The sequence below is a fragment of the Argentina silus genome, assembly GCF_951799395.1.
Source record: "Argentina silus genome assembly, chromosome: 14".
NCBI classification, from domain to species: Eukaryota; Metazoa; Chordata; class Actinopteri; order Argentiniformes; family Argentinidae; genus Argentina; species Argentina silus.
This window is the reverse complement of record NC_139668.1, coordinates 10314454-10341636: the sequence shown is the minus strand read 5'-3', so window position 1 is coordinate 10341636 and position 27183 is coordinate 10314454. Positions and strand designations below refer to the sequence as shown.

General features: G+C 44.0%; 1 protein-coding gene across 1 annotated transcript; it reads right to left on the bottom strand.

Moving 5' to 3' along the window:
• Positions 1–26561, bottom strand: drc11 (dynein regulatory complex subunit 11). The gene is made up of 18 exons (XM_083684524.1): positions 26392–26561; positions 24527–24854; positions 24120–24254; positions 23589–23765; positions 21912–21983; positions 21579–21781; positions 20462–20546; positions 20062–20214; positions 17461–17536; positions 10953–11059; positions 10549–10647; positions 8753–8820; positions 8362–8444; positions 6921–7028; positions 3868–4067; positions 1605–1782; positions 519–757; positions 1–191 (listed from the first exon to the last, which is right to left on the bottom strand). Exons 1-18 carry the CDS (start codon positions 26400–26402, stop codon positions 36–38), a joined length of 2478 nt encoding a protein of 825 aa, XP_083540650.1. The 5' UTR covers positions 26403–26561; the 3' UTR covers positions 1–35.
• Positions 26562–27183: the final 622 nt, after the last annotated feature.

The window sequence follows — 27183 nt, the reverse complement described above, 5'->3', positions numbered from 1 at the left end:
CCAAAATTGATCTCTTCATTTTGCATATGGTACAGTTACTTCTTTTTCTTCTTCTTTTTGTTTTTCCCCTCTTTCCCTGTCTTCTGCCCCTTGCCCTTCTTGTCCTTGCCTTTGCCCAGCTCTCCCTCCTCCTCGATGGCCTTGGCAGCCCGTGTCCTCTTCTTACCCAGAGGGGTCCTGCCGTACCACATCTGCCAACACATTCAGGCACAGGTGAAGAAAGCATTGATTTTGCAATCTCCTCCATCCATGAAGAGTGTAGGAGAACAGCACCCTCATGTGGGGAAAGTTTAAGCATGACTCAAATTTGGACAGTGTTTTGCTGTATAAACCAACAGTACAAAGATATGGAAAGGCAGGTAACTATAATAATGCAGTTGCATGAAGTGAATGCTGGCTCTTTGGGAGTTAAGGCATGGGTTAATTAAGCACTTTGGTGACAAGCATATTTGTAAAAAGTGCCACACAAATCAAATTTGATTGATTGATTGATTGATTGATTGATTGATTGATCTGACCTTAAAGGCCTCCTCCTCCTCCTTATAGACGGGGTCTTGCCGGGCCAGTGGGGGGATGAACTCGTTAGCGGTGAGGGGCCTGGTGTTCTGCCGATCCAGCCTGTGGGGGCTAAGGACCAGCCGCACCGCCTGCAGGATGTGGCCCTGGGTGTAGCCGTCCGTCACCTTGGCTAGAGAGCTGACGTCCAGGCTAGGGCCCAGCTGAGCACCGCCACACCGCAACAGCTCCCTCCACAGGACTGGAAGACACAGGACAGTATAGGCACAGTTCAGTACATTCAGTCAAGGGACAAAACGTAGGACACCTAAAAGGTGAATTAGGCAATAGTTCAACATTCAAGTATAGGTAGCCCTATTTCTGTAGATGTCAATGAATTAGATTCTGGGGTGACAAGTTAACATTCCTAATTGAGATTATTTAGAAGATAAGGTAATATATATTTTTTCATCAATTACTCAATAATGCAGAATTATACCCCGTTTACCCACTTAAATGAACCCCATTATAACCCTTTTAATTCAGTTTATTTCAGTTTAATTTAGTAATTCAAAAGGCCTACCTTACAACACAGCTATGAACTAAATTAGAAAATGTGACTTTTTTTATAGTGGGCATATGAAAAAATAATGTATAAGGTCCTCCCCTCAGACGATTTCAAGCCCTCCTTTGTCCCTATAGCCTTGACAGTATTACAGTTCAGAGTATTTACAGTAAGTTCAGAGTATTTACAGTAAGTTCAGAGTATTTACAGTAAGTTCAGAGGCAAGCCTTTGTGTTGGCCAGATGGGGTTAATGTGTATGAGCGGGCAGTGGGCAATGTTGGATGAATGTTATGGGCAACGTACAGTATGGATAGATATATGTTTATATCATGCAAGCTACATGGATGAGATGTAAACACTAATGTATGAAATGTCCAGTGTGTAATGTTGAGAGTGTTTATGTCCAATGTAGGTTTTACAATTGTTTAGGTTTTACAAGTGTCCAAGTCAATATTCCCCCAGGACAGTGTCTTATCGTATAAAAACTCATGACTGGGAAAGGGAGCATTTAGTTGCTAAGCAGTAGAGCAACCGTTAACCCACCCAGTCTGGAGGCATAGTCAGGTCTGGGGATGAGGACAATCTTCCTGTAGACTTTACAGAAAGGCTTGAGGTCCGCGTCGAAGGGCCGCTGAGAAGTCCCCACCACCAACACACGATCCTCTGGCTTAATGAACTTCAGTACCTTGAGGAGGTCTTTCTTTAGCCGCTTGGGCTCCATCTAGAGAGGGAGAGAGAGAGAAAGGAGAGGAAAGACAGAAAGATAAAGGGAATGAGAGATTACAAAAACCAATGAGTCTTATTTAGTGTCAAGTTCATTAAATATGGCTTGACTGAGAATCGTCACAAGAGGGCAGCATAACCTAGGTTGTGAGATCCACAACCAACGCAGATCTCACTTTATTCACAAGCAGTAAAATGATGGAGAAGGGTTATTTGAAAATCATGTAGTGGAGAAGGGCAATCTGCATAGTGAAGATTCTTGTCGAACTATTGATTACATTGATGTGGACTGTAGTGTTAAGACTGTTAAGAATGTTGTGTGGTATAAACTCACATCTTTCTCTTGCTTTGGGACTTTCTTGTAAAAGGTTTTCTCAGCATCTCCGATCCATATAACCGAGGGTTGCAGCTGGCGAGCCACCTGCCCAAGCAAAACAAAACAAACCAACACAAAGAAACAACTGTCACCTCGTAACACCCACACACATTAAGGCCAATGCACTATCAGCGACTGGCCCCCACACAGGCAATTCAGCCAGAAACTACAAAAATCTTGACACACCCACACACAGTTGAACCAGCAGAAACATCAGTGGCAGTCCTACGCAGACACATAAACAAAAGACCCACACACATGTTGGAAATAACATTAATAGTCACTTCATTGTATCTTCCAGAGATACAGTGACAACTATCTTTCAAAGAACTTTGTGTGCCGACTATAAAAACGAAGCATTGAACCATCACGTTTCAGTCAACAGACCCATCAGGTAAAATAAAATACCATGGTGCTATTACATTATACATACATGGAACACAAAACTGTAGTTTTCCAAAAATGACAAGAATAGAAATCCTAATCTGATGACATACATAGTCAACTTTTCCACCTTATATTTCTCCTTTCCATACAACTGTGGAATATTTTGGGGTTCTTGTCCCAGCAGTAAACTTCTTAAGTTGGTTATTGCTTCCTTGCGGCCTGTTGACGCCTCTTGGCACTTGGGAATGTATTCATCTAATGAGTTTGAGGAAAGTAAGTGTATCCACCAAATGGCTCCATAAAAATGACCCAGCATGCTAAGAAATGTGTATGAATGGTTCAGTTAAATTCAGGAGCTACATTTTGCAGCCAGTGGCATACAGTATTGGGACCTGCTGCCCCTGAACAGACAACACCATTCATTGCACATTTTAACTCTTTCCCTAACAAAAACAGCAGGTGTGTATGTAGTCTATATGGGAATCCCAGTGCTGGCATGAGAGATTGGTGGGAATGTCATCTCTATGTCAAAAGGCATTCATCATTGCATACGTTAAGTGCGTCTCAGTTTGTATGTGTGTGTGTGTGTGTGTGTGTGTGTGCGTGTGTGTGTGTGCGTGTGGTTGGGGGTGGGGGAAGCAGGCATGTAAAAGACAACTTTGGGTAGAGGAGCAAACAAACGCATGTGTTCTGGAAGCCCCTACTTCAGCGAGCAGGACGTCCTGTCAGGACATGCTCCTAATCCCAGAATGCACTTAGGGAGATGGTGCTGACAGGCCAGGATCGGGAACAATGTCGCTTGAGCTGCCAGTCGCTATGGGGTCCTATCTTGTTTGCCTTTCAAGCCAGCTGCATAGGGAGGTGTCCAAGCAACACAGATCTGTTTCTCCCCCCTCTCTCTGAGTCAGTGTCAGTGGGTGCAAAATGCAAAATGCCACAGCAGAGCTGCCAACAACAACTGTGTTGACTGATAGCCATCTAATAAACATCCTCACACAGCAGCCAGTGCAGAGGGGGCTTACAGCCCCGTTGGCATCTCAAGACATTTCTAGCTTTGTGGAGGTTCTGATAGTACAGTACGTACTGTATGTTTTGAATGTATTTTTTTTTGCCCACAATTGACATCTGTAGAATTGGCCTCTTTAAAGCCTTGATAAAAGAGGAATGCTCCACATAAAACCTGGTATCTGAAGCTACCCATTGTTATATTGTGCATGCGTCAAATGGTCTGTTTATGGCCATCTGAAACTAGTTTTCAATGAATAGGTAGTAAAAGTACTTTTTAAGAATGACACAGTTTGTGCCCAGTTTGATGCCCACCTTGAACACCATGTGCAGTAGGTACTGGAGGCTGGTCCGGCCTGGGTATTTCCCAGTCAGGTTGCCAGGGGAGAGGTTGAAGAGGTTGGCTCCTGTTTCAGTGCACAGAGCATGGACCAGCATCTTCTTCCCCACACCTGCGGGGCCAGCCAGCAGCAGGGACTTCAGCACTGGGGCCTTCTCATGGACAGACTGGGAGCCTGGGAGAGGAGGGAGGTAAGGAGGGAGAGAGGGAGGGAGGGAGGGGGAAAGAAGAGAGAGAGAGAGAGAGAGAGAGAGAGAGAGAGAGAGAGAGAGAGAGAGAGAGAAAGAAACCACAGTATTAGCAGGGTAAGGCTAGTCATATTTAGCATAGAGATTATAGATATGGAGCCTTCAGAAGGGACAATAGCAACAGTGTACCAGCACCTGTAGTTAAAATATTTTACATTACATTAGTTTCAGCACTGTTAGCTCCGGTTTATAACTGTTAGCTCCTATCATAGGAACAATAGGTTTATTAGCCAGCTGGGCCAAGTGTGCACCATTGTGTACTTTTTGATGTCGACTACGATTAAAGTGCAAGCTGGACAGAGACCAGCATACAGAGCGTGAGAGCAAATACATCCGGTCACTACACCCCCCACCCCCCCCCCAAGGTGCAGCCGTGTCCCCAAAAATCACCTGCCCTCCTCTCGGGTAGCCCACGTTAAGGAGGCCTGCTGCTGTTCCACCTGGAGCTCATTAAAACTACAATAGCTGGCAGAGGCTGTGATCTCTTGGGTGCAGTAGGCTAACAACTGTCGTATATCTCTACCGGATCAGATCACAGTCTGAAAATCCAGTAAGTACACTATGAGACCTGATTACAGTTAATCACACTTTATTTCCCCCCAATGTGCTGAATCTTCCTCCCATGAGGGCCTGATTTACAAAGAGCTTGATAGGTGCAAAACATGCAGTAGCTCTTTACATAACACAGATGAGAGAAAAGGTATTGTAAGTGTGTCCCTGTGTACACCATCCAAATGAAGAGTCCTCGAGAAACCTCTCCACATCTCAGAAGCCTCCCCACAAACCCCCTCAGCAAAAACAAACAATCCCTACTTAATCTAATACAAAATGTCTCTTGGTTCAGTCCAGTCTCATGACTCAAACCAGTCACACAACCACAACAACAACAACAACAACAACAACAACAACAACAACAGACTAATTAACGACTGATCTAGACATACTTATTGAAAACAGCAATAAATGTTAAGAGCTGGTATTGTAAAGAGGTTGTAGCTGCTGTAACAGTGCTTCCCTAAAAAAGCAGGCAGGGGAATAGTCAGCAGGGGCAGTGTTATCAATTACAATAGTCTCCCTGGTACTGCAACTACTGTGGTCAGAGGTTAGCTAGGCCTAACATACACTGCTGTATATGCCATTATCCAACAAGCATTATCCCATGTCTGTCCTTCTAAAGGGCTATATTACACTGAGGAAAACATAATCAGTCCCTGAGGAACTTTGAATTATCAATGGTGACTGAAATTGAGCCAAGTTTTGGTGAGAAAGAGAATGAAGTTCCGGCAATAACAAAACAATGTCCTATTGTGAATTATTTCTGAAGAGGTGGAAACTTCTTCAGTGTACAGATAAAAATAAGCAGAGCAGGTGTGAAAAAAAAACAGCACACCATCTTTCACTCTGCCTCTCTCGTTGTGTCAAGTTGCCTACCCTAATTACACTACAGAGCTGAACAGAGCTGAGTTGTACCGGGCTGGCCTGGTTACCCCCATGTAACAGTGCTGGAAAGGATGTGTGTGACATTTAAATATCAGAACCAGCACAGTATGGTTCGGGTCAGCCATATAAAGTGTGTAAAGCCCATTATAGAATTTTATTATGAAAAAATGGGTCTCCCAGACAAGATCCTACACACACACACACACACACACACACACACACACACACACACACACACACACTCACACACACACACACACACACACACACACACACACACACTCACACACACACACACACACACACACACACACACACACACACACACACACACACTATCCCAGTGCATTGGGTCCCACACCCCAGGCCTATGTGGTCACATCGCTTTTGATTATGTTGAAAGAGGTGGTGAGAGATGTCATCTTTTTTCCAGTGTGGGTGGGCTGTTTGTTCAGTAACCCAGCCCTGACTGTGGGTCCGCTGGCGTAGGGCAGGGGGATGAGAGCGTGCTGAGTGATGTGGAGGGGGGTCACGTCCCACCGGGGCTAGGGTAGTGTCAGTTTGTCAGTGGGCTGACTGCTTATCCTTAGGATCCCTGGATCAGGTTTGATCCCCTCAAAGCCAATAGTAGGTTATTAAGCCTCTAGATGGTGATCTATGGTCAGTTCTGTGTTTCCTCCCCTTAAATGGTTAAAGTTAGGATTAGGAGAATGTGAGCAGATCCTAGATCTGTTCATACAGGCAGTGTCTACCTGCAGAGGTTATCAAACAGCTCAGACTCTAGAGTCTACAGCAGGCTATGGACCAGGGATACCTGACACTGACAGCAGGACACAGGAGAGAGTGGCTGAATGATCAAAGCTGCTCGTGAAGCGTTGCCAGGGTCACACACAGTTCATAAGGCCACACACACCTCACACACTCATGAGCCTTGCCCCTGAAAAATTAATGCCACGTGTCCAGTGCCACTCAAGGGTTTCTATTTCTATGGGCTCCGTTGTACCCGTTTTAATCCTGGCACAGGAGGGGAGTCGTGGTGGGGGCACTGAGGTGCATTGTAGTCGGGGTCAAATTGGATATCAATTCCTCTCTGTTGCACCATTTGTACCAGCACTAGCTATACTTTTTCCTGGTTAGGTCACATGCTCGGAAAAAACCCTTGGCACTTCTCATTGGTCATGTGGTTCAAAATGATGTGTCTATGGTGAAAGAAGAATGAACTCATCCAGCTCACACATCTGGACTTTAGTGTAAGGTGTGTGTGAGTAGATGAATCAGTCTTGTCTGGCAAGGCTTTGTGGTGATCTCAGACAGGAGTCGGGGTGTGGCATCTCACTCACCTAGAGGCAGAATCCCATAGAGTGCAATGAGCTGTCTGACGTCTGAGAGAGAGGGCATGGGTTCAATGTCTGCCTGGCGTAGGGTAGTGCCCAGGTAGCTGTATTCACCTGGGACGGAGGGAGGGAGGGAGAGAGAGAGAAAGAGAAAGAAAGAAAGAAAGAAAGAAAGAAAGAAAGAAAGAAAGAAAGAAAGAGAGAGATCAGCTAATCATCCAGCAAAAACCTCACCTGTAAAATGAGTTACTCATACTGCAATGCCATCACTCTTTCACCATGGCAATATATGCACAGTTGTGGTGGAGCGGAATCTTAAGACTTTGCTCTTGGTACGGAGATGATGATTCTTCATAACTTCGTAAGCCACTAATATAAATCAACTCAGCTGAAACCTGAACTAATGAAAGCCAAAGATTGATTAAATCTAATTAGTTAGCCTCGGGCATCTGGTTAAACCAGGGTTAAACATAGCCAGAAAGTAATGGGGGCCAAACCATCCTAATATATTTCTCTGTCCTTGCTTTGAATGCACGCTCATCTCTGGACAACATAACTGCACAATGGGTGGATATGATAAAAACCAGACAGAAACACATAATATTGTTACAAATCTTACCCTACATAAGAAGAAAAGGGATGGAGACAGACAAACAGAGGGTGCTTTGGGGGTGGGGTGGCGGGGTGGGTGGGGGTCAGGCACGTGTCTGTTCAACATGATTGAGTGAGGTGTCACCATGACTCTTGTTTTCCCCCCTGTTTTAACTTAGCTGCCTTAATAGATCTATGGTGCAAGGCAAGAAGGGGGATTGAGTCATAAATCCCAGAGAAGATGGGGAGGCACCCTGTCCGATCCAGCTGGCCCTGCTGACTGCTTGTGTACACACACTCTTAGATCTACTCTTATTCATGAACGAACATGCGTACATGCGCAGACACACAGACAGAGACAGAGACACAGACACAGACACAGACACACACACACACACACACACACACACACACACACACACAAACACACACACACACACACACACACACACACACACACACACACACACACACACACACACACACACACACACACAGACAGCCCTTTGTTCTTGGCCGACTCATCATATACTTAGCCCTACTGTACGTCACTGACATCCTCAATCACTTTTATACTGACACAAACCGACTGACACAACCTGATTCACACTGATTACACAATTACACACTCTGAAAGAGTTACAGTATTAGACTCTTGAGACTCTCTCAAATGGAACACAGTGTTAAGATTGACTGTGTGTGTGCGTACATGTGCATGCGCATGTGTGTCTGTCTGTGTGCGTGTGTGCGTGCATGCTTGCCTATGAGCGAGTATGCGTGTGTGTGTGTGTGTGTGTGTGTTTGATTGTACTTTATGTAATGAATGAGAGGACGCACGTGAGTGGTGGTACAGTACCAATGTAGTCAGAGAGCTTGATGTTCATGGGTCTTATCAGGAAGCCCTCCAGCACCAGCTCCTCATAAAGAGATTCTATGGTTCTGTAGCGAGAGAGAGAGAGAGAGAGAGAGAGAGAGAGAGAGAGAGAGAGAGAGAGAGAGAGAGAGAGAGAGAGAGAGAGAGAGAGAGAGAGAAAAGAGAGAGAGAGAGAGAGAGAGAGAGAGAGAGAGAGAGAGAGAGAGAGAGAGAGAGAGAGAGAGAGAGAGAGAGGGGAGCAGGTTACACATTGACTAATCATTAACCAGCTCTATTGGAGAGGTCTACAAATCATCTGCTCTATACAGTATGGCAGACTCAATGGACTAAGAGACTGCTCATCCTGGCCAGACACCTCATAATGAACACAGACCTGTCCGCGGTCAGATCCTTCTCTTTCTTCTTCTTCTTTTTACTGCTCTTTTTTCCTTTCTTCTTCTTCTAAAACAGAGAAATAATTTACTAAGTACAGAGGTAAGATGATGGAAGTCCCAAACCAACTAAATGCAAATATCAAGAAAGTCTGGAGAACCTCAGGAATTAAGCAGTACATAGATGTCTGATGTGGAAACAGACCGAATTAAGTCATAACAAATATAATTCATGCTATAATTGATGAACTCAGAACTCCACATGCATTCATTCTTATCTTGTTATTACATTCCTTTATCATCACAAAATGTTTAGATTCAAAGAATTCCAGGGCAGTAGCTCCACAACGGGAACTATCCCTGAATATGTCATAAATTAGTTAAACCTCAAATTCAGTGTGTGTGTGTGTGTGTGTGTGTGTGTGTGTGTGTGTGTGTGTGTGTGTGTGTGTGTGTGTGTGTGTGTGCGTGCGCGCATGCATGCATGTGTGCGTGCATGTGCGAGGACCTCCATGTTTACATTAAGCACACCCATTGGCACTGTGCCTGAGGGAGACTGCTTGCCACAAATCTCCGACCAAGGGTTGTTCTAAAACCACACACAAGCTGGCAGAGCAGCACATGAATTTCCCACAAGACCATCTTCATGCATGAGAGAGAGAGAGAGAGAGAGAGAGAGAGAGCTTGAGGAAAAGAATGTTTGCGTTCCCTTTCAGTACTGCTCCACCTCTTGATGACAGAACAACTGTCAAAACCTACAATCTGGTTATATGCATAAGAGCATTGAATGTGGCTTTCCTACACTATTTCCTAGGAATGCACAGTACTAGCAACCACAGATAATGAAGCATCTCCCTTAAAAATAAACATAGCTTAGTGAAGCATGCATACAAATAAAAAAAAAGAGAGATATCTTGAGAGAATGCAGTGTAAAGTCAGACGTAAGACAATGAAAACATACTGAATTTCACCATAGGAAAAGTGGGATCATAGGAAAATCATAGGAAAAGTGTTGAGATGACAACAACAAAAGTGATCTTGACTCTGGGGGAACCTATCCAAATATATCTTGAGTCCAGAAAAGTAACAAACGCAGGAGAGCTGAGTCACTCACAGCCTTCAGAGGGAACAGCACGTTACTTGGCGGTAGTCTAAATGCTCCAGCAGAGATGCCTAAGGTTGCGCAATAAACGACCTATAATCCACATGGCTTCTTCTCAGTTTGGGTGCGTTGCCTTATTTTGATTGGTAAAAAGAACCCTGTTGCCTAATGTGTGACAGTGTTCCTCTGGTGAAACTATTTTGAGTTTCCTTTCTCTTTGGGAATGTTGGACCACTGCCATACCATGTCCAATCATATTCAATCATATATCATGTTAAATTATATATCAGTCACAACACCATCAAAGAACAATTTATGACCATGATGATATGTTGCTTGTTTACCATTTTACATGATTGGTGTCACATAGCATTGATATCATACCAGGATAGGCATGTCACAATCACATAGATACTGACAAGCTATTTAAACTATTTTGGCAGAACCAAAGAATAATCCACCAAATATGTCTCTAAATAACTCAAAACACTAGTGAAGACATGACTAAATACTGCTCTTGTAGTTGTTTACTTTGTTTAAGACAAACAAAACATAGAGGAGACAGCTGAGAGGTGCAGTGCATTCCTTCATCCCAACTGTAGACTGAACACATGAGTTTCATTAACCTCAGATCGTGCTGTCTAAACTATCCAGACCTCTTAGTCATACATGTGGGAGAGTGCCATTGCTATTTACCTTCTTGTTGCCTTTCTTTCCCTTTTTCTTCTTCTTCCCTTTCTCCCGGTCCACGGCCATCTTGAGATTCTTCAGCTCCTGTCTCATTAACTCGTCCACCTTTGAGGAGAGATTAAACTTGCAAGCTCCCAATCTTCATCTTATCATTACAAATGATTCACAGATGTGAATACTGAATATACAGTCCATTGAACCCAACTGCTTGAGAATGCACTCTTTCAGATATTTACCACATATACTGGGTTGTGTGTCATTTTAGTGGGGAGTTGAGGAGTTGATTGTGCCAAGTTGGGATCATAGATTTGACATAAAGTCACATGATAATAGATGTGACTTTGCAGTATTGATCTAATTGTGATATGGTGGAGTTTGGTGTGTGGGGGTTGAACGGCTCACTCTCTCACCTGAACTCTGACCTCTTCCTCCACCTCCAACCTCTTCTCCTCACGCACCAGCTGGGCATCAAAACGCTGCTGGAAGTTCTGTCTCTCATCACGGGTCTGCCAAACATCTACACGCACGCACGCACGCACGCACGCACGCACGCACGCACGCACGCACGCACGCACGCACGCACGCACACACACACACAGACACGCACACGTCATCCATCAATGACAGGACAGCAGAGGAAGCGCGTCAGAGCATTTAGCTGGGAAAACAGCTCTAAAGGTGATCGGCTGTGTGAAGGTTTCCCAGTTAATGGGCCAGGGAGAGAGAGGGAAGTGCAGGTGGAGAAGCAGTGAGTGAGTACGCAGAGCTTATTGTCATCTCTCTGAGAAGTACTCAGGAGCTACATCCTGAGAGGAAGCCTAAAATTCCTGCCAGCGGCCAGGCAAAAAGCCAAACAGGGCTTTTTCAGATCAAGGCATGTAGGATCTGATCCTTCACAACAAAGACTGCTATTACGGACACAACAAAATACCATAGCTGCCAAAGACTCTTGTGAAGGACCACAATCATGCCCTCTCTCTTTGACCACATCTCTCCACCTGAGCAGACAGCACACACTCAACTGTATAGACCATACAGGGAATGGCATGATTGTGGTCGTTTTCGTCTTTTAAGAGTCAACGTGGTGTGGACAGTGCAATAGAGCCATCATGACACAATCACCAACATCCAACTTGTTTTTAAGATTGACAAATTCGCCCTGGGATGAAACCCTGTCAAGTTCAGACAGGAGTCAAAGGGCATTGGTTTAACAGCTTGCTCCGGTGGCACCTCAAAATAAGCGTCTGTCTTTGATATAGGATCTGCTTGGAAGGTCAGAGATTAACCTGCCCTCCACAAGGCCCCCTTTCTAAAGTCCCCCTTTTCACAACATCCCCAAGGCAATCTGATACATATAATTACCTTCTCTCTTCTCTTCTGTGTTCCCCCAAACCCAAGCTGTTTGTTTAAAGAGGGCATCCCTTGTAGTCCTCTGACAACACAGACCGAAGAGAAAGCAGTGATGTGGGGGAAAGAGAGCAAGGTCCTCTTTTCAATTCCACTTTATTGGCCTTTAGGAGCACTGAATTACATTTGGGTTGTGAAGAACAAATGCCCAGGATGGGCCTAGGATTAATTCAAGGCTATGCAATCTGGCTGGCTATTGGACAAGTTTATGTCAAAAGCATGACTCCACACAGGCCACACACACACATTGTAAGAACAGGCTCTGTCATGGGTCCAGTGTGTTCAACCATATACCACCTGGTCTATGAAAGGAAGGCCCTCCAACTCAAGTGTGGTCAACAGCATTTTATTTGCCAAGGCCACGGTGGTTTTCAGCTCCATTCACAGTATGTGCTTCCAATATATCTACAGGCATTTGTATGCTAGTGCATGCTTTTCTATTGGGTCCCTCCTTTTTTCTTCTTGCTCAGTCTGGGAAAAAGATGTGTTTTGTCCGAGGCAAGCTGCAGACAGGAAGAGTGATTCTGGGTAACAAGCACTTCCTATTGCACGGTCCTCTGGCCAGGAAATTGAAATTAAATCCATGGTTCACATCCAACCAGAGCCCCGTGACGTTGACACTCACAGGAAGTGAGTTCCAATCCCATGGTTTTTTCACAGCTACAGCCCAGCTGGGATGGGGGGGAAGTAGAGGAGTGGGAAAATTACAACAACAACAAAAAGACCTGAAGAGCGAAACAAAACAAAACACAACACCAAAAATAACTGGACGTCCACACAATGCCTCACCTCGATGTGGGAAACACTCCAGTGTGAGTAACAAGACATTCAGTCATTAGGAAGAATGGACCTAACCTTTGTTTCATTCTATATTCTGAGTAAATATGAGCTTTACCTTCACGCTTCATTACATTAAAAAAACTAATCGTAACAAGCAATCATTTTCCAGTTTCAAACACCTGATAAAACATTGCTGATCTGCAGGACCACCGGTTGCAAACCTCACATTATCTTTAATCACAGCTTTAATGGGCAGGATGTTACAGTATACTATAAATGGTTTTAAGTGTACATTCAGTGTTTCATGAATGTTAATTACATTGTTTTGTTATCTGTAATGCTGAGGTTGAGGGAGGTGAACTGGGAAAGTGAAGAGTGAAGGAGGATAGGAGAGAGGGAGGAGAGGGAAGAGAGTGACCAGCTGTGTTGCATTATTGCCCTTTCCAACACAAAGCCCATTACTACAAGGCACTAAGAGGAGAGGTTAGTCCTAATAAAAAACTACAAATCAATCACTCCTATTCATATTAAAGGCCAGACAACCAGCTAACTCGGACTGGGGCCAGTTTGGGTAATGAGCCGCCCCTGACATAAGCCAAACCCAATGTTGTGGAAACCACAGCGTCAATAACGTGATAAACGTTTCAGAGGTGAGGTGTGGAGCGCGGGCCGGAGTCTGTTCTTCATTACCGCTCAAAGGTTCCTTCTCCAGGAATGTAACCTAAAGCCGTAGGTTGTGCCAGTTGACATTCAGAGGCGAATCATAATGAAGAAAGAATTAAACTGCTTTGACTGGGCATATAATTGCTTCCTGCAAACTCGCAGCTGCTGCGGGACTGTTATTCTTTCCCCTCTCCCTCACCCTCTCCTAGCTGAATTAGAGGTGATGCCAGGCAGGGGTTGACAGGAGGCTTTTGTTTACTTACAAACTAGCAGCAGGTAAAATGGCAGTGTTGTATTATAGCAGTGAAGGAATGATTTCTAAAGCAAAGCTGGAGTTCGTTGTAGAATGGTGTTAGCAACATTTGAACATATCAGTTCAATTCTTGCCTGAGCCACTTGCAGTACACTATATAGCTGTAAAATGCTCTGAATTGATGCTATTATGTTATTATCACTTCTCGTTATGGTGGGAACACTGAAAGGGTCATATCTATATTGTCCATTCGGGATTCAACAGGATGTCCAAGTGATTTGTCTCAAATGTTTCCATTGTGCAAATTAGGAAGTAGCTGAACAGCTTGAAAGGGCTGAATTTGACACCGTCACAAATGTACAGGAACTATTAACTCACTGAACCCTCATTCAGTTACCATTATTCTTCCAATAATATTAAAGCCCAATGGACAGCCATGACATGGTAATCCTGTGTCAGTGGGAGTCAATTCCATCTCAATTTCATTTTTTTTTTTAAATGAAAGACAAATTATTTATCCAAATTGACTCAGGCATTGCTACACATTGTAGAAACGGTTATCCATAACCCTCATCTCAGCCTTGGTTGACAAGCATGCGTATAATAATTTATGCAATTACTCCACTGAATAATGTTTGTTATTTTGAAACCAACCTTGTGGACCTTCCAAATACACTCAGAGAGCTGTTTACATTACATTTACATTTATGGCATTTAGCATAATCCAAAGTGACTTACAACAAATACATTTGACTAAGTAAGTAAACCATCTATCCATCAGTCATCATAAGAAAAAGTAATCTATGCTCAGACCAGGGGCTATTGGCAGTGACAATGCTAGAAGAAGGAATAATTACTTTTTTTAAATTAATTTATTTATAGTAGAGAAACTTGTACAGGGGGGTAGTGGGGATGAAGAGGTCTTTAGGAGGGACAGTTAAGATGTAGCCTGAAGAGATGGGTCTTCAATCTATGGTGGAAGATAGGTAGTGACTCTGCAATCCTGACAGCAGTGGGAAGCTTGTTCCACTAGCGGGGTGCCAGGACAGTGAAAAGCCGTGACCAAGTAGCGCGACTGCTGCATCCACGTAGAGGCGACGATGCCAAGTGGCCAGCCGAGGTGGAAGACTGGAGTGATTAGGCAGGGGTTTGGGAGCTGACCATTGGTTGCAAGTAGGGAGGGGCTGTTCCTTTTGCCGCCCAGTAGGCAAGCACCAGGGTCTTGAATCTGATGTGAGCTGCTACCGGGAGCCAGTGAAGGGTACGAAGGAGGGGGGTGACATGGGAGAATTTGGGGAAATTGAAAACCAGATGGGCAGCAGCATTCTGGATGAGCTGCAGAGGCCTGATGGCGGAGGCAGAAAGCCCGGCCAAGAGTGCGTTGCAGTAGTCAAGGCGAAAGATCACAAGTGACTGGACCAAGAGTTGTGCTGCTTCTCTGGTGAGGAATGAACGTATCCTTCTGATGTTGTAGAGGAAGAATCTACAGGAGCGTGCTGTCGTTGTGATGTTCGCCGCACAGGATATGTGGTTGTCAAGGATCACCCCAAGGTTCTCGGTTGTCTGGGAGGAGGTCACAGTAGAGTTCTCTACTGTGATAGAGAAGTCTTGGAGAGGGCAGGCTTTCCCCGGGAGGAAGAGCAGCTCAGTCTTGTTAAGGTTGAGTTTGAGATGGTGGGCTGACATCCAAGCGGAAATGTCTGCAAGACACGCAGAGACACGTGTTGCCACCTGTGAGTCAGAAAGGGGGAAAAGAGAAAGAGTTGAGTGTCATCTGCGTAGCAGTGATAGAAGAAACCATGTGAGGAAATTACCGAGCCAAGAGATTTGGTATAGAGGGAGAACAGTAAGGGCCCAAGGACAGAGCCCTGGGGGACCCCAGTGGTGAGGGCTGGTGGAGAGGACAGCGATCACCTGGTAAGAGCGATTGGCCAGGTAGGATGCAAACCAGGAGAGTGCAGAGCCAGAGATGCCCAGTTCTGAGAGGGTGGAGAGAAGGATCGGGTGGTTTACTGTGTTGAATGCAGCTGACAGGTCCAGAAGAATGAGAACAGAGGAGAGGGTGGAAGCTCGAGCAGAGTGGAGGGCCTCCGTGACAGCAAGGAGAGCAGTCTCAGTAGAGTGCCCAGCCTTAAAGCCGGATTGGTGAGGGTCGAGGAGGTTGTTCTGAAGGAGGTAGTGAGACAGATGGTTAGAGACAGCACCTTCAAGGGTTTTAGATAAGAAGGAGAAAAGGGATACCGGCCTGTAGTTATGGACTGCAGATGGGTCAAGAGTTGGTTTCTTAAGAAGAGGCTTGACTCTGGCTATCTTAAAGGCTGTGGTGACTGGTTCTGCATATTTCCAGCAGATTTTGAGTTGTTTGTGCTTCCACAGAAAATTAGGATCCAGAGAACACAGAGAAGCTGTAAACCACATGCTGTCCCCTGTGAACCCTTCATTCCACCTAGAACCATTCCAACTCAGGTTATCTGGGTCAGATAAGGAAAATTAAAGGAAGGAGTAATGGATGGAGAAAAGGAGGGAGCGGAGGAGGAGACGAAAGAGTGATGAAACCCAGGACAGTGGCTGACTTTTTCAGAGTGAACCCTGGTCAGGAGGATGCAGACCATCTGGTTGCGGTCAAGGTGCTGTAAGGTTGCTAAAACGTTTAAGGTGTCCAAGAGGAAGACAGATGAGCTGATGTGGGGATAGGAGCCGTTACTCCTGGATGTCTACTGCATTTACAGTATCAGCAAAAGGCTTCCTCTCATCTCTCTGCATTGTTCCTCATTAGGGGAGTGAACTAGTCAACACAGACTTCAGTAGTCAACATTACCCTTGAAATCTCTCCGGGTTGCTAAACAAAGTAAATAGTTCACCTGACCTGTTAACTAACCAGAAAGTACAATAGCTGCCAGTATTCTTACATAACTAAAACTGCAAAACAAATAAAAACTAAATAAAAACAAGAAAAATAATTGGAGGAAACAGGATGGTTGACTTAGCAAAAACAAAATCATTTGGGGTCCAAATGAGGCTCTAGGTCCAAATGCTCCCCACAGGGGAATTGCTTAAAGGGCTATAGCAGGGTTTGGAGAGGGCTGGACCCCTGCACACACACACCTCTCCATGGGTCACTGAGACACAGGGCCAGGGCACAACACCTCACTTCCTCTTGAGGGTCCCAGCAGCAGAGCACTGGGAGACAGGAAGGAGAGCTTCAGCCATAAGCAGACCTGTCAGGGGATCAGATTGATTTGTTGTCCCAGACTGCCTTTTTACCTTATGGGCCAATGTAGAGGGAGTCACAGGGGTATATTGGTGTTTGGGCTTTAGAGCTGTCCCAGACTGATTTTGGGCCGCATTCATAAGTCATATGCTTTGAGAATCAATGGATGTATATCATGAATTGAAATTACCATTAAACAACAAAACAAATCCCAGATAGTGCCTTAAAATTAAAAGCCACAATGGTCTACACGCTGATGATTCCTGAGTAGGCATTTGTGAATGATATGTGATTATCCAACACAGTACATCTGATAACTTTCATCCATTGCCTGGTCTTCATCACGTTGAACAACCTGAGAGAGAATGTCCTGACCAGGACTGGAAAACCATCTGGACTGACCCCAACCCCCCAATCCATATCTCAACCAAAGCAGTGGCACAGTCATGTCATTACAGGTCAGCTGATGATATCCAAATACAGTTTTCTTAAAAAGGCAGCATACACACCATAGACAGACTCAGAACATTGCTGTAATGTAATAATGATTCGGCTTTGCTTCCAGGCAGCACGCTGCTATGGTTGTCATGCTACTCTCACTCACCTTTGTACATTTTGGTTCCCTCCACAACAGTAGGGAGGAAATTGCTTGGGGGCATTTTCCAGCCCTTCTCCTCCTCCTGCAAGAGACAAAAATGTGATAATAAATTTTTCGCTGTGATTAATTACTTGATAGCTTTCATTACAATAGAACACTTGTTTTAAGCCTGAAATAGTTTGCCTGCATAATTTCCTCAAATGCTCATTTTTCACTTAAATGACACTGAAATCTGGGCAATGTCAAAAGGAAATGTTCTTTTTAGGTGAAGTTATGGTTAATTTAGAGTACAAATACGACTATTCTCTTGATGACTGCTCTCTACGCTAGGTCAAATCCAGAGCTAGCATTAGCATTAGTCAGCAACTGTCATTTTTGTTTATCACATTAAAAACGACCAGGACAGGCCAACGAAAATAACAAAATGACAGGTGAATGCATGAGATAGGCAGGATTTCCAAAGGTCCGCTTGGTGGGCTTGCTACGGGGGTAATGTGGGGCTGGTGTGAAGAGAGAAGCTGTGAGGATGATTTATGTAACTATATGTTTTCCTTGCACACAGTCAGGGGTACAACATCCATACAATCACTGCACACGTGGACACACACACACACACACGCACACGCACACGCACACGTACGCACACGCACACGTATGCACACACACACACACACACACACACACACACACACACACACACACACACACACACACACACACACAGACAGTACTTTGTTTCTAAATCCTTCACCAATGAGGAGAGAGTGGCTCTAGGCAGGTAAGGAGTGGGAGGAGGAGTGGTATTTTCAAAAGGAATCAGTTACACAGACATGGCATGTTTTATGAGCCCTCACATTTCTTTTCCATTAGCATTTAATAGCTCCCAAAAGGGGGAGAAATCCAGTTGAAAATATGAAGGGAATCTTAAGTGCTTCATAATATACTTCAATGATGAATGACGAAACTCATGGAGCGAGACAGGATGTTTCCTTGTAGATCGAACAGTCATGATAAAAATTTCAGATGTTCAGACAGGGCTGTGAAAACACACAAGGGTTTAATGGAGATGTCACATGTCAGGAAGTAGCACACTGTTGTCAATCACCATGCTTACAAGCTAGCTAAAGGGGTTGGAGAAAACATGTGCTGGTGTTTATCAAAACAATCAAATCTTTATTATTCAAGACATAATAAGTGTGAATAAAGTAAGAATGTCAGATCAGATTTCAGAATATCAGGACCAGGATATCAACATCAAATTGATATCAAAGAGATCAGTAAGTATCCATTCAATGCCACTCTGACCATCTCACATGTGAAGTTATCCTCCTCTAAATGAATGCCACACTTGTCTATAGCCATAGTATTTCTGAGGTTCAATGTGCTGGATGAAACAGGGTCAGTATGTGGAACATGTTCCTACACGGCAAATTAAAAGGGTCATGTCACGGTTAACATGAACAATGCCTTCTTTCTAGTCAACCGGACCACAGTCAAGATGAGTCAAGATAGTCGAGATGAGTGAGTACTTGTAATATGCTTCACTGTTTCATGGCTACCGCTGGTCATGACATGCCATCTTGAGGTCCGGTGAAAGCACCCCATTGTGAGAGACGAGTAGAATGTCCTCTTTTACTCTCTCCATCTCATCAGGTGTGAGTGACACGACCAAGACCACACTGCCCATCTCAGAGAGTGTCTGCATTAAGAGAGCTAGCTCATAACCCAATCAATAACTCCTTCTGCCTAAGAGGCTAAATTGATAACCAACCACTATACAAAAACAAAGTCCTGAAAGAGCTCAGACCTAGTCTAAAGTTGGAGCTACACTGCTAAGAAAGACATACAGTACAACAGGGACATCCATAATTTGAATATACTATTTGGAACCATCATACAGAAGTCATTCAACAAAATTGGCATGAAGAATCTTGGTTTTATTGGCTTTAGGTATGACTATGAGAAGGATGTTTCTCCATGGGGAGAATGAGACAGAATCCTTGGCACAAATGGACCATTTGAGGAATTGCTTGACTGGAATCAGAAACAATTCCTGAGACAGAGAGTCTTCAGTGGTTAAATAATAAATGTCTTCATCATTCCACCACACCCTCAGTCATCCAAGACCACGGCCAAAGCCAACTGCTTCTGATTTAATGCTTTATTTAGTGGTGCACGAGTGTGGGTGTGCAGTATTTCATGGACTTAATTATGCATTTAATTGAACTGCTCTCTGAGAGGAAAAAAATTGGAAAAGCACTACCTCAACTCTCTACTTATTGATTTACTTACGAGGAAAAGCTAAATGATTCACACTTCCTATCACTGTGACTGAGTTGCAGTCTTAAATACACTTCCATTGATAAATGAAACTGAGACCCCTTCTTATAAAAAACCTGGACACAGCAATTCTGTAGTGAACTGCTATTGAACACCAACCTTTGGATAAAAGGGTTAGGGCACACTGGTGATTATGCGCAAACATGGAAACAACGTATATGCAAAACAGCTGGATGATTAAATGTGATAACAAACATCATATGGCATACACATTTTCTGCTGAGTAATAAGCCTGTTCTGTGTTCCTACTGCATGCACATGCTGTACCTCTCCATCTTCTTTTCCCTTTTTCCCTTTTGTCTTTCCTTTCTTGTCTTTCTTCTTATCCTTTCGTTCTTTTCCGGCCTTCTTGTCTTTCTTTCCTTTGCTTTTCCTCTTCCTCTCCTTCTCCTCCTCTTTAGTGGCTAGTTCTGCTGCTACCTGTCCAGAATGAAGTAACATAGCATTGACAAACATTTAGCCAGAGACAGAATATGTAAAATGCAACAATACAAGAGTAACGGGGCACAAAAATGACTTCAAGGGTTCAAGGATGAAAAGACGTAACAGAATGGCTTGGGAATAAATGGCCTGCAGAGCAGATTTGTGGATTATCCTGATCAATTGTGTCTTGCTGCTCTGTAAATTGTATTGTCCTTTAGTTATGTTGAAGGCATTCAAAAGCTACCTGTTCAGGTGTCTTCTGTGCAAATATGGCAGCTGATCCCCCATCCTCAGCATTTGGGAAGTCAGGAAATCTTCCAGTGGCATCTCTGCAATAAAAATCATGCATTAATATATACTGTACATGACAACTTAATATCAGGCTGATTGACAGAGTACCTACAGTATTGTTTTCACAGAAGGGATAACAAGTCAACAAATTACATTATGTTTGTATAACTTGGGCAGACCTCATCATTGGTTGGCAAAATCTCTGAATGCCTGGGATACTTCCACTAATTAGAGGTTTTCCATGAGTAGTTATCTTAATGTTGACAATTATCACCTGCTTTTAGTGAGGCCAAACTATGCACCCCCCCCTACCACTTCCACCGCCTCCAAGGCTCCAGTTCTCATTATCCTCTGTCTTTACTCTCTACCCCCCTGGATACGCTTGGGGCTTCTCCTAATCTCATGCTCTCCTCCTGGCCCGGAACTCTTGGATTCTCATCAGGTCGAGGAAGCTCCACTGCCAGGTTTTTTTTACCCTAGAGGGTGTGACTGTGACCCCCTTATCCGTCATGGTGCTTATATTATTGTCAGCAGCTCAGCCAGGGTCAGAGCAGAGGGTCAGAGCCGTGGAGGGGCTGAGACACTGGGGGTTGAATGTATATGCCGTGGACCATTGTGACCACCCCTGGGAGCTGTCCTCTCCCCAAGGCGTCCAGCCTGGATGACTTACAACCATTGTCCACCCTCCTCTAATGGCGTAGCACCCACCGGTGGCCAACCATAAATCACCCTGGAATGTGCTAATAGGCCAACAATGTATGCTCCACACCGGTCACCACTGCACTCATTTCCTCCTGCCCAATGCACAGGCTTTCAGCCCTCCCACAATGCAGTGAAAGCATCAGGATTCCCCCCCCCCCCCCACACACACACACACATTCCAACCCCTCTCTATGAAGGATAAACAGATAGATTATCTTATGATTGGCTTGACAGGAGCAAAGAGAGAAATCTACGGTCATCATAACCTCAGTAGATGGCATTGAAAAATAACAAGAAAGGGGAGTACTGTGAATTTAGACAAGAGACGGTCCACAGTGAAAATGAGAAGACTTAGGTGCCCATTTCACCTGCACTCGATGAACCACTGGCGGATTTGCTCCTGCAGGGTTTCTTTCAGGTCGGGCCCATCCACAGCATGTACAGACTCCTTTATGCTGACCAGGGCCCTCTGGTACTCAACCTCATTCTGCTCCTGGACCAGCCTACGAGTGGCCTCCACCTGCTGGGCCTTCAGCTGAGCTGCACTGGGCTTCTGCTGCTCTGGAGGCACCTGAGGATCAGCATGAGGTACTAAGGGCTCTAATGGTACTGAATGCATGAGTTTGATACCAGCTCAGATACAGTTACCATGCACCTTTGTCAGCCATACACTCCCTGGTAGAATGAACAAGGGCACCCACCATTCCCAGAAATATCATCTCCTCCAGACGCTCCCTCTTGGTCCTCTTCCTCTGACTGTAGCCGAGCCACACCTAGAACACAACACAAGCCCAGTCAACTGAGGCCGGCCAGGAGGCTGGTGGTGAAACACCCAGGAGACATAGACGCTAGACACTGCTTGTGATAACATCTGACTGTCTTTAACACGGAGAGTCCTTCTTTGGCTGCCCTGCGAAGAACGCAATGCTTTACTGCAATGAGAAATGCAGCACAGCTAAAAATGATTGTGAATTAATTGCTATGGTTCTGACTGCCAATTCTTTAGTTAGTTTATTCATTGTAGTACAATGTAACTAATTGTATAATGACACATCTCTGTTCCTAAACCTTACATTCATAGCTAGGCCAAATTGCTTGTTGAACAGTATTAACTAATTATTTAGAGTGAAACAACAAAAATACAGTGCCGCCATCTAGCCAGTGGTCAGAGAAGCTGCTTCATGGTTTTAGTATGGTCACAAAAGTTGCAATTGATACCACTTTCTAGTAAAGGCCCAAAAAGCCTAGTGATGAATTACACAAAGATGGAATCCCATTTGCATTGAACTGCTATACACTTGGCCTGAATCAGACTCTAAATCGATAGCTGCTGAGGTATCCATGTGGACTACATGTGATTGTTAAAAGGCACACAATCTTCAACTCAACAATGTTATCTCAATGTCATCACTGCTTTGCCTAAAGCTCAGGTTGGTCCCAACCATAATATATCCATTCTTGTCTTGTACAGATGTCAAAACGCTGGGGATCAGATTACAAGATTAGCAAGGTCATGAAAATCCAGACTCACTTTTCCTCCCTACTCTCTCATCACACAAGTGCTAACCTTTTCTTGGGCACATTGCTTTCACTGGGGAATTGGGTGTGTACTTTTTATGGATAGGTTGGATCATCTAACGATTACAATCTCTCCTGGATATGTGGCATGGCTGAGGTAGTGACAGGCGACCACGGTCCAATGTTGCATTGACCTCTCCTTGTAGGTTCACTTGTAGGTCAAGCTTTGGGTGAATGTTAATCCTTCTTTGGCACGAGAGACATTGTCGAATGATAAACATGAGCCTGGCTTTGCATACACACAGACATAAAAGGAAATTTTACTTTTATATCAGATTCCATCCTTTTGTGTCATATTTCTAGGTCACAGTCACAAGCCCTATTCCAACGCTTTGAAAATGAATCCTTCCTTCCTTCATCGGATAACAGATGAGACATTACTGGATAGAAAAAGCTTTGAAATGGAACCATTGCATTCACAAAGGAGGGAGACATTTTGCATTTTGTATTATAACTGGGCAACATACTCAAATCAAATGAGATAAAAAAAATAGCGAATCAGGACAATAAACTAAGTAAAAGTAGATGTTAACTGCATCATTCGTTCTAGTGTACTTTGCACCAATAAGAAGATTGTTAAAAAAAAAAAAGTAATGATCATGGTTAATTGTTGTCTTTTCCAGTGTGCGGCTTTGAGATGAGTTTTTGACCCTGAAACAGTCCACTGAAGAATTGGGCATGCAACCAATAGTTATTATCAGGCTTTGTATTGGGTTTGATTTTGTTTTAGGTAGTGGCATGATCACCATTTATGAAAAATGGCCTTGATAATAATAATAAATTAATTATACACTCCATACCTTCTGGATGCGAGTGGCAGCCTGGTCTGGGTCCAGGGTGCTGGGTGTGTGGCTCTTGCCCTGGCTCTCCTTCTCCTCTGCTTGCCGGATGTCCTTCATGAAGCTGGCCCTGAGGCGCCCCTGCCGTGCCCGCTCACAAACCTGGAGGATCCGCACCGCCTCCTCCATGCACATCATCTGAATGGACACCTCCTACCACAGGAAACAGCATGGATAGAGCAGAAATGGACACAATACTGTTAGTGTCATGTTAAATTGGGGTTATGCTTAATCCTGCAGCCACCATTTTTACCTGGTATTTCATGACACTACTTATAGTAACCATTTAATTATTTAAATTAGTTTTTTTTGGGGGGGGTTATTGAAAGGAATTTCATTAATATCAGAAATGAGGAATTGTCATATTCAAGTAAATACTGGGGGAATTGGATTTTTAATAGCTGTATTAGCTAAACAGTGAATGTAAAATAAAGTGTCACCAACTAAACATCAGGGAGTGTATTAGTATATATACTAGGCAATGTGTGAGACTGCAACTTCTCTGACCGGCTCCGGTTCAAGGTGTCCCCCTTTAGCCAGAATGTGCGCCAGCATCTTCTCTCTGTCCCGGAGCACAAGCATCTTCTCTCTCACAAAATACTGTGGGATGGGCACCTCTAGATCCTCCTGAAAATATGAGTTTGCATAATGGTAATATCATAATTTTGGATGATTTATTTTGTCTGTCAATGTGCTTGATTCGGTCGGGTGGAATGATATACAAACATATTACGGGGAGGGGGTGCATTTTTAAATTACATTTAATCTTTGAAGACATCATTCTGAAATGTACTGCAACTATTTAGGAAAGCTCCCAATCCTAAAACATTATTCTCATAGTATTAACACTGTATTGTTGTTAAAGATTTGAGGATATTCCATCGACAGGCAGCGCTCACAGGTGTCAGCTTGAGATCCTGCAGCACATCATCAAAGTAGTGGAACTCAGAGAACTCCAGCTCCACCATCTCGTTCTTCAGCTCCAGCAGTCTTCCCATCACGCCGTCCAGCACATGCCGGACCACGTGGCGCTTCTGGGGGTGCACTATCTGGTCATAGACCGCCTCCAGGCTGCGAAAGATCTGCAGGTACTTCAGGTAGAAGGTGGCCAGGCCTTGGAAGATCTGCAGACGGTCCTTCTGTGGCTGGGAAACAGCAGGAGGGAACTCATCCACCAAAAGGTCCTCCAAGGCCCCCTGGGCCATAGCCCACATCCTGCCATAGGAGCTGTGGAGGGGGGGTGGGGGATGAAAATAGTGACAGACTAAACACATCGGGCTAGCCAGCTCAGATATTTGTGGAGCAGTGTCTTTACATGGCATGTTTACACACTCAAGGGGGTGGGTGTTTTCTTCCCTTTTTCTTTCTCTCCTATTCCCCTATTACTTCTCTCTCTTATTTTACTGAGATAAGGACTCAATTTACCAGTGCCTTGAGGAAACTGTCACCAGCTAAGGATAATGTAGCTTAGATACAGCGTAGTATCTCTCCATCTCCAAAGATAAGTATCATTGAAGGATTCAGGTAGTCTTTTGAAAATAAAGCTGTGGTTCTGACACTCTCTTTCTGCACCTTGCACAGGATCGTCAAGAGCCTTTCTTTGTCATGCACTAACTGGCAGGTGGTCTGTCTGTCAAAACCTTCAAACAGTCCTAACACCACCTGACTACCACACCTGTGAATGGAAAGGATGAAGAGTCACCTAAACAGGTAATCTAGAGACAGTTGCCATGTAGGTGTAACAATACCATTGGTTCACCTTTTGTAAAAGTACTGAGTCTATTGGATGATCATAGTACTATCATAATAGCACTATCAATGTTGTATTGAGAACTAAAAGTAATAGTGACAGATGTCACCGATTTCCAATATTGCATAGCTTGCAATATCAATGCAAAGTTTAACAGTCATTTTCTATCTTTTAGTGTGGTTGCAGACTCAGTGAATCTTAAAAGAGCTGATGCACAATGGTGAAACCAAGCTCCTTTCATATTCCGATGAGGTCTATACCATTACCCTAAAGGCAATTTCCATTGCCTAGAGTAACTCTTGTTCGAAGGCTGGCTGTATCAAAGGAGGGGAGAGTGGGTGGGAATGGGGGAGGAGTAGTGTGGAGGCTGAGGGGGCATTTCTGTGGGGACATTTACAATAAAATGGAAGGGTGTGTGTGTGGGGTGGGGTGGGGGGGGGTGGGGGGGGATTCAACTAGATACCCAACTAGCGCCCAGCAACAAAGCCCCAAGTTGAAGAATTCCAAAGGGTACTACTGAAACCAAAAGAACCACTAGGTCAACAAATCACAAAGGCTTTTACTTGTCATGGGACAAGGAAACAAGGACTTTTATATTCGTCCTCAGAATCATATTTCTATGACAGGAGCTTCAGTGGGTAAAGCTTTCTTGTGACATTTCTGTGATGAAATCTGAGTAACATTACCCAAACTGACAGCTTTCCCAATGCAGAGTTTAATTAAAGCATGCTTGTCTGTTGTTATGGGAACAGCAACACACTGTGGACTTCCTCTTTCACAATCTGCAGTTCTTACTCTTAGACTGAAATCTTGCAGGAAGTGCAATTCTCCTGGAGAGATCATTAGTTTGAATATCTGAATGTAAAATATTCTTCTTTAAAAAAAGGTTCTTACTAGTGTCCAATAGATAAACCACAATACAGACTATACGTTACAGTAAGGAGGACCTTTGCACAAATGCATCATGTAGATACAAATAATAAGTAATACAAATAATAATTCAGAATAGAGTACCTGTGTGACATTCTTGAGTTAAATTCCACGAGCTTTTCCAGTGGAATTGTCGGGGTGATTTGCTTGATGCTTTTCTTATTGTCATCAATCACTTGCGCACACTGAAATCATTACACATTCTACATTTGTGGAAAAACATAGACATTCACATTGTCCCTTCGCACACTCGATGTCGGATTATGCTCAGTGACACTGGCATTCCGCTAGTCTCCTGAAAGTACAACTGTTAAATCGGTTCCATCCTTGAATCTTCAAACTCTAACGTCGCGCACTGCAGATAACAAGACAGATGGGGACAGACAGGGGCATAAAAGGCAAGATTAAAATCTGACCAAAGCATCGCATTTGTTGACTCAAGATATGTAACACAAAATCACATTACATATCCTGTACACAAAGTATAATCTCTGATTATCTGTGCAAGTTATATCAATTACACGCGGGGTTTTCACCTGTCCATCGATTGAAGCATGTTTGCTTTCCTGCTGTGTGCAATAGAGCGTCTAGCAACGCAGTGCAACGCAACGGCACGCCTGCGCAAGTAGACAGGATTTGGTCAATTCTGTCATTAATCTCCACAGGACGGTACAGTAACAGTACACAGGACCTTGTGTTGTTTCTGGATTTACATCTACTGTTCTTTTTTCTCAATTTTTGACAGTTTTTAGGCTAAATGAAATTATTCAACCAAATAGATGTTCAGTGCATTACACATCCCTATGAAAGTTCCATATATAGATGACTTGACTGGAGGGGGCAGGCTAATGCTGAATGGTTCAGGCTGCAGGCATA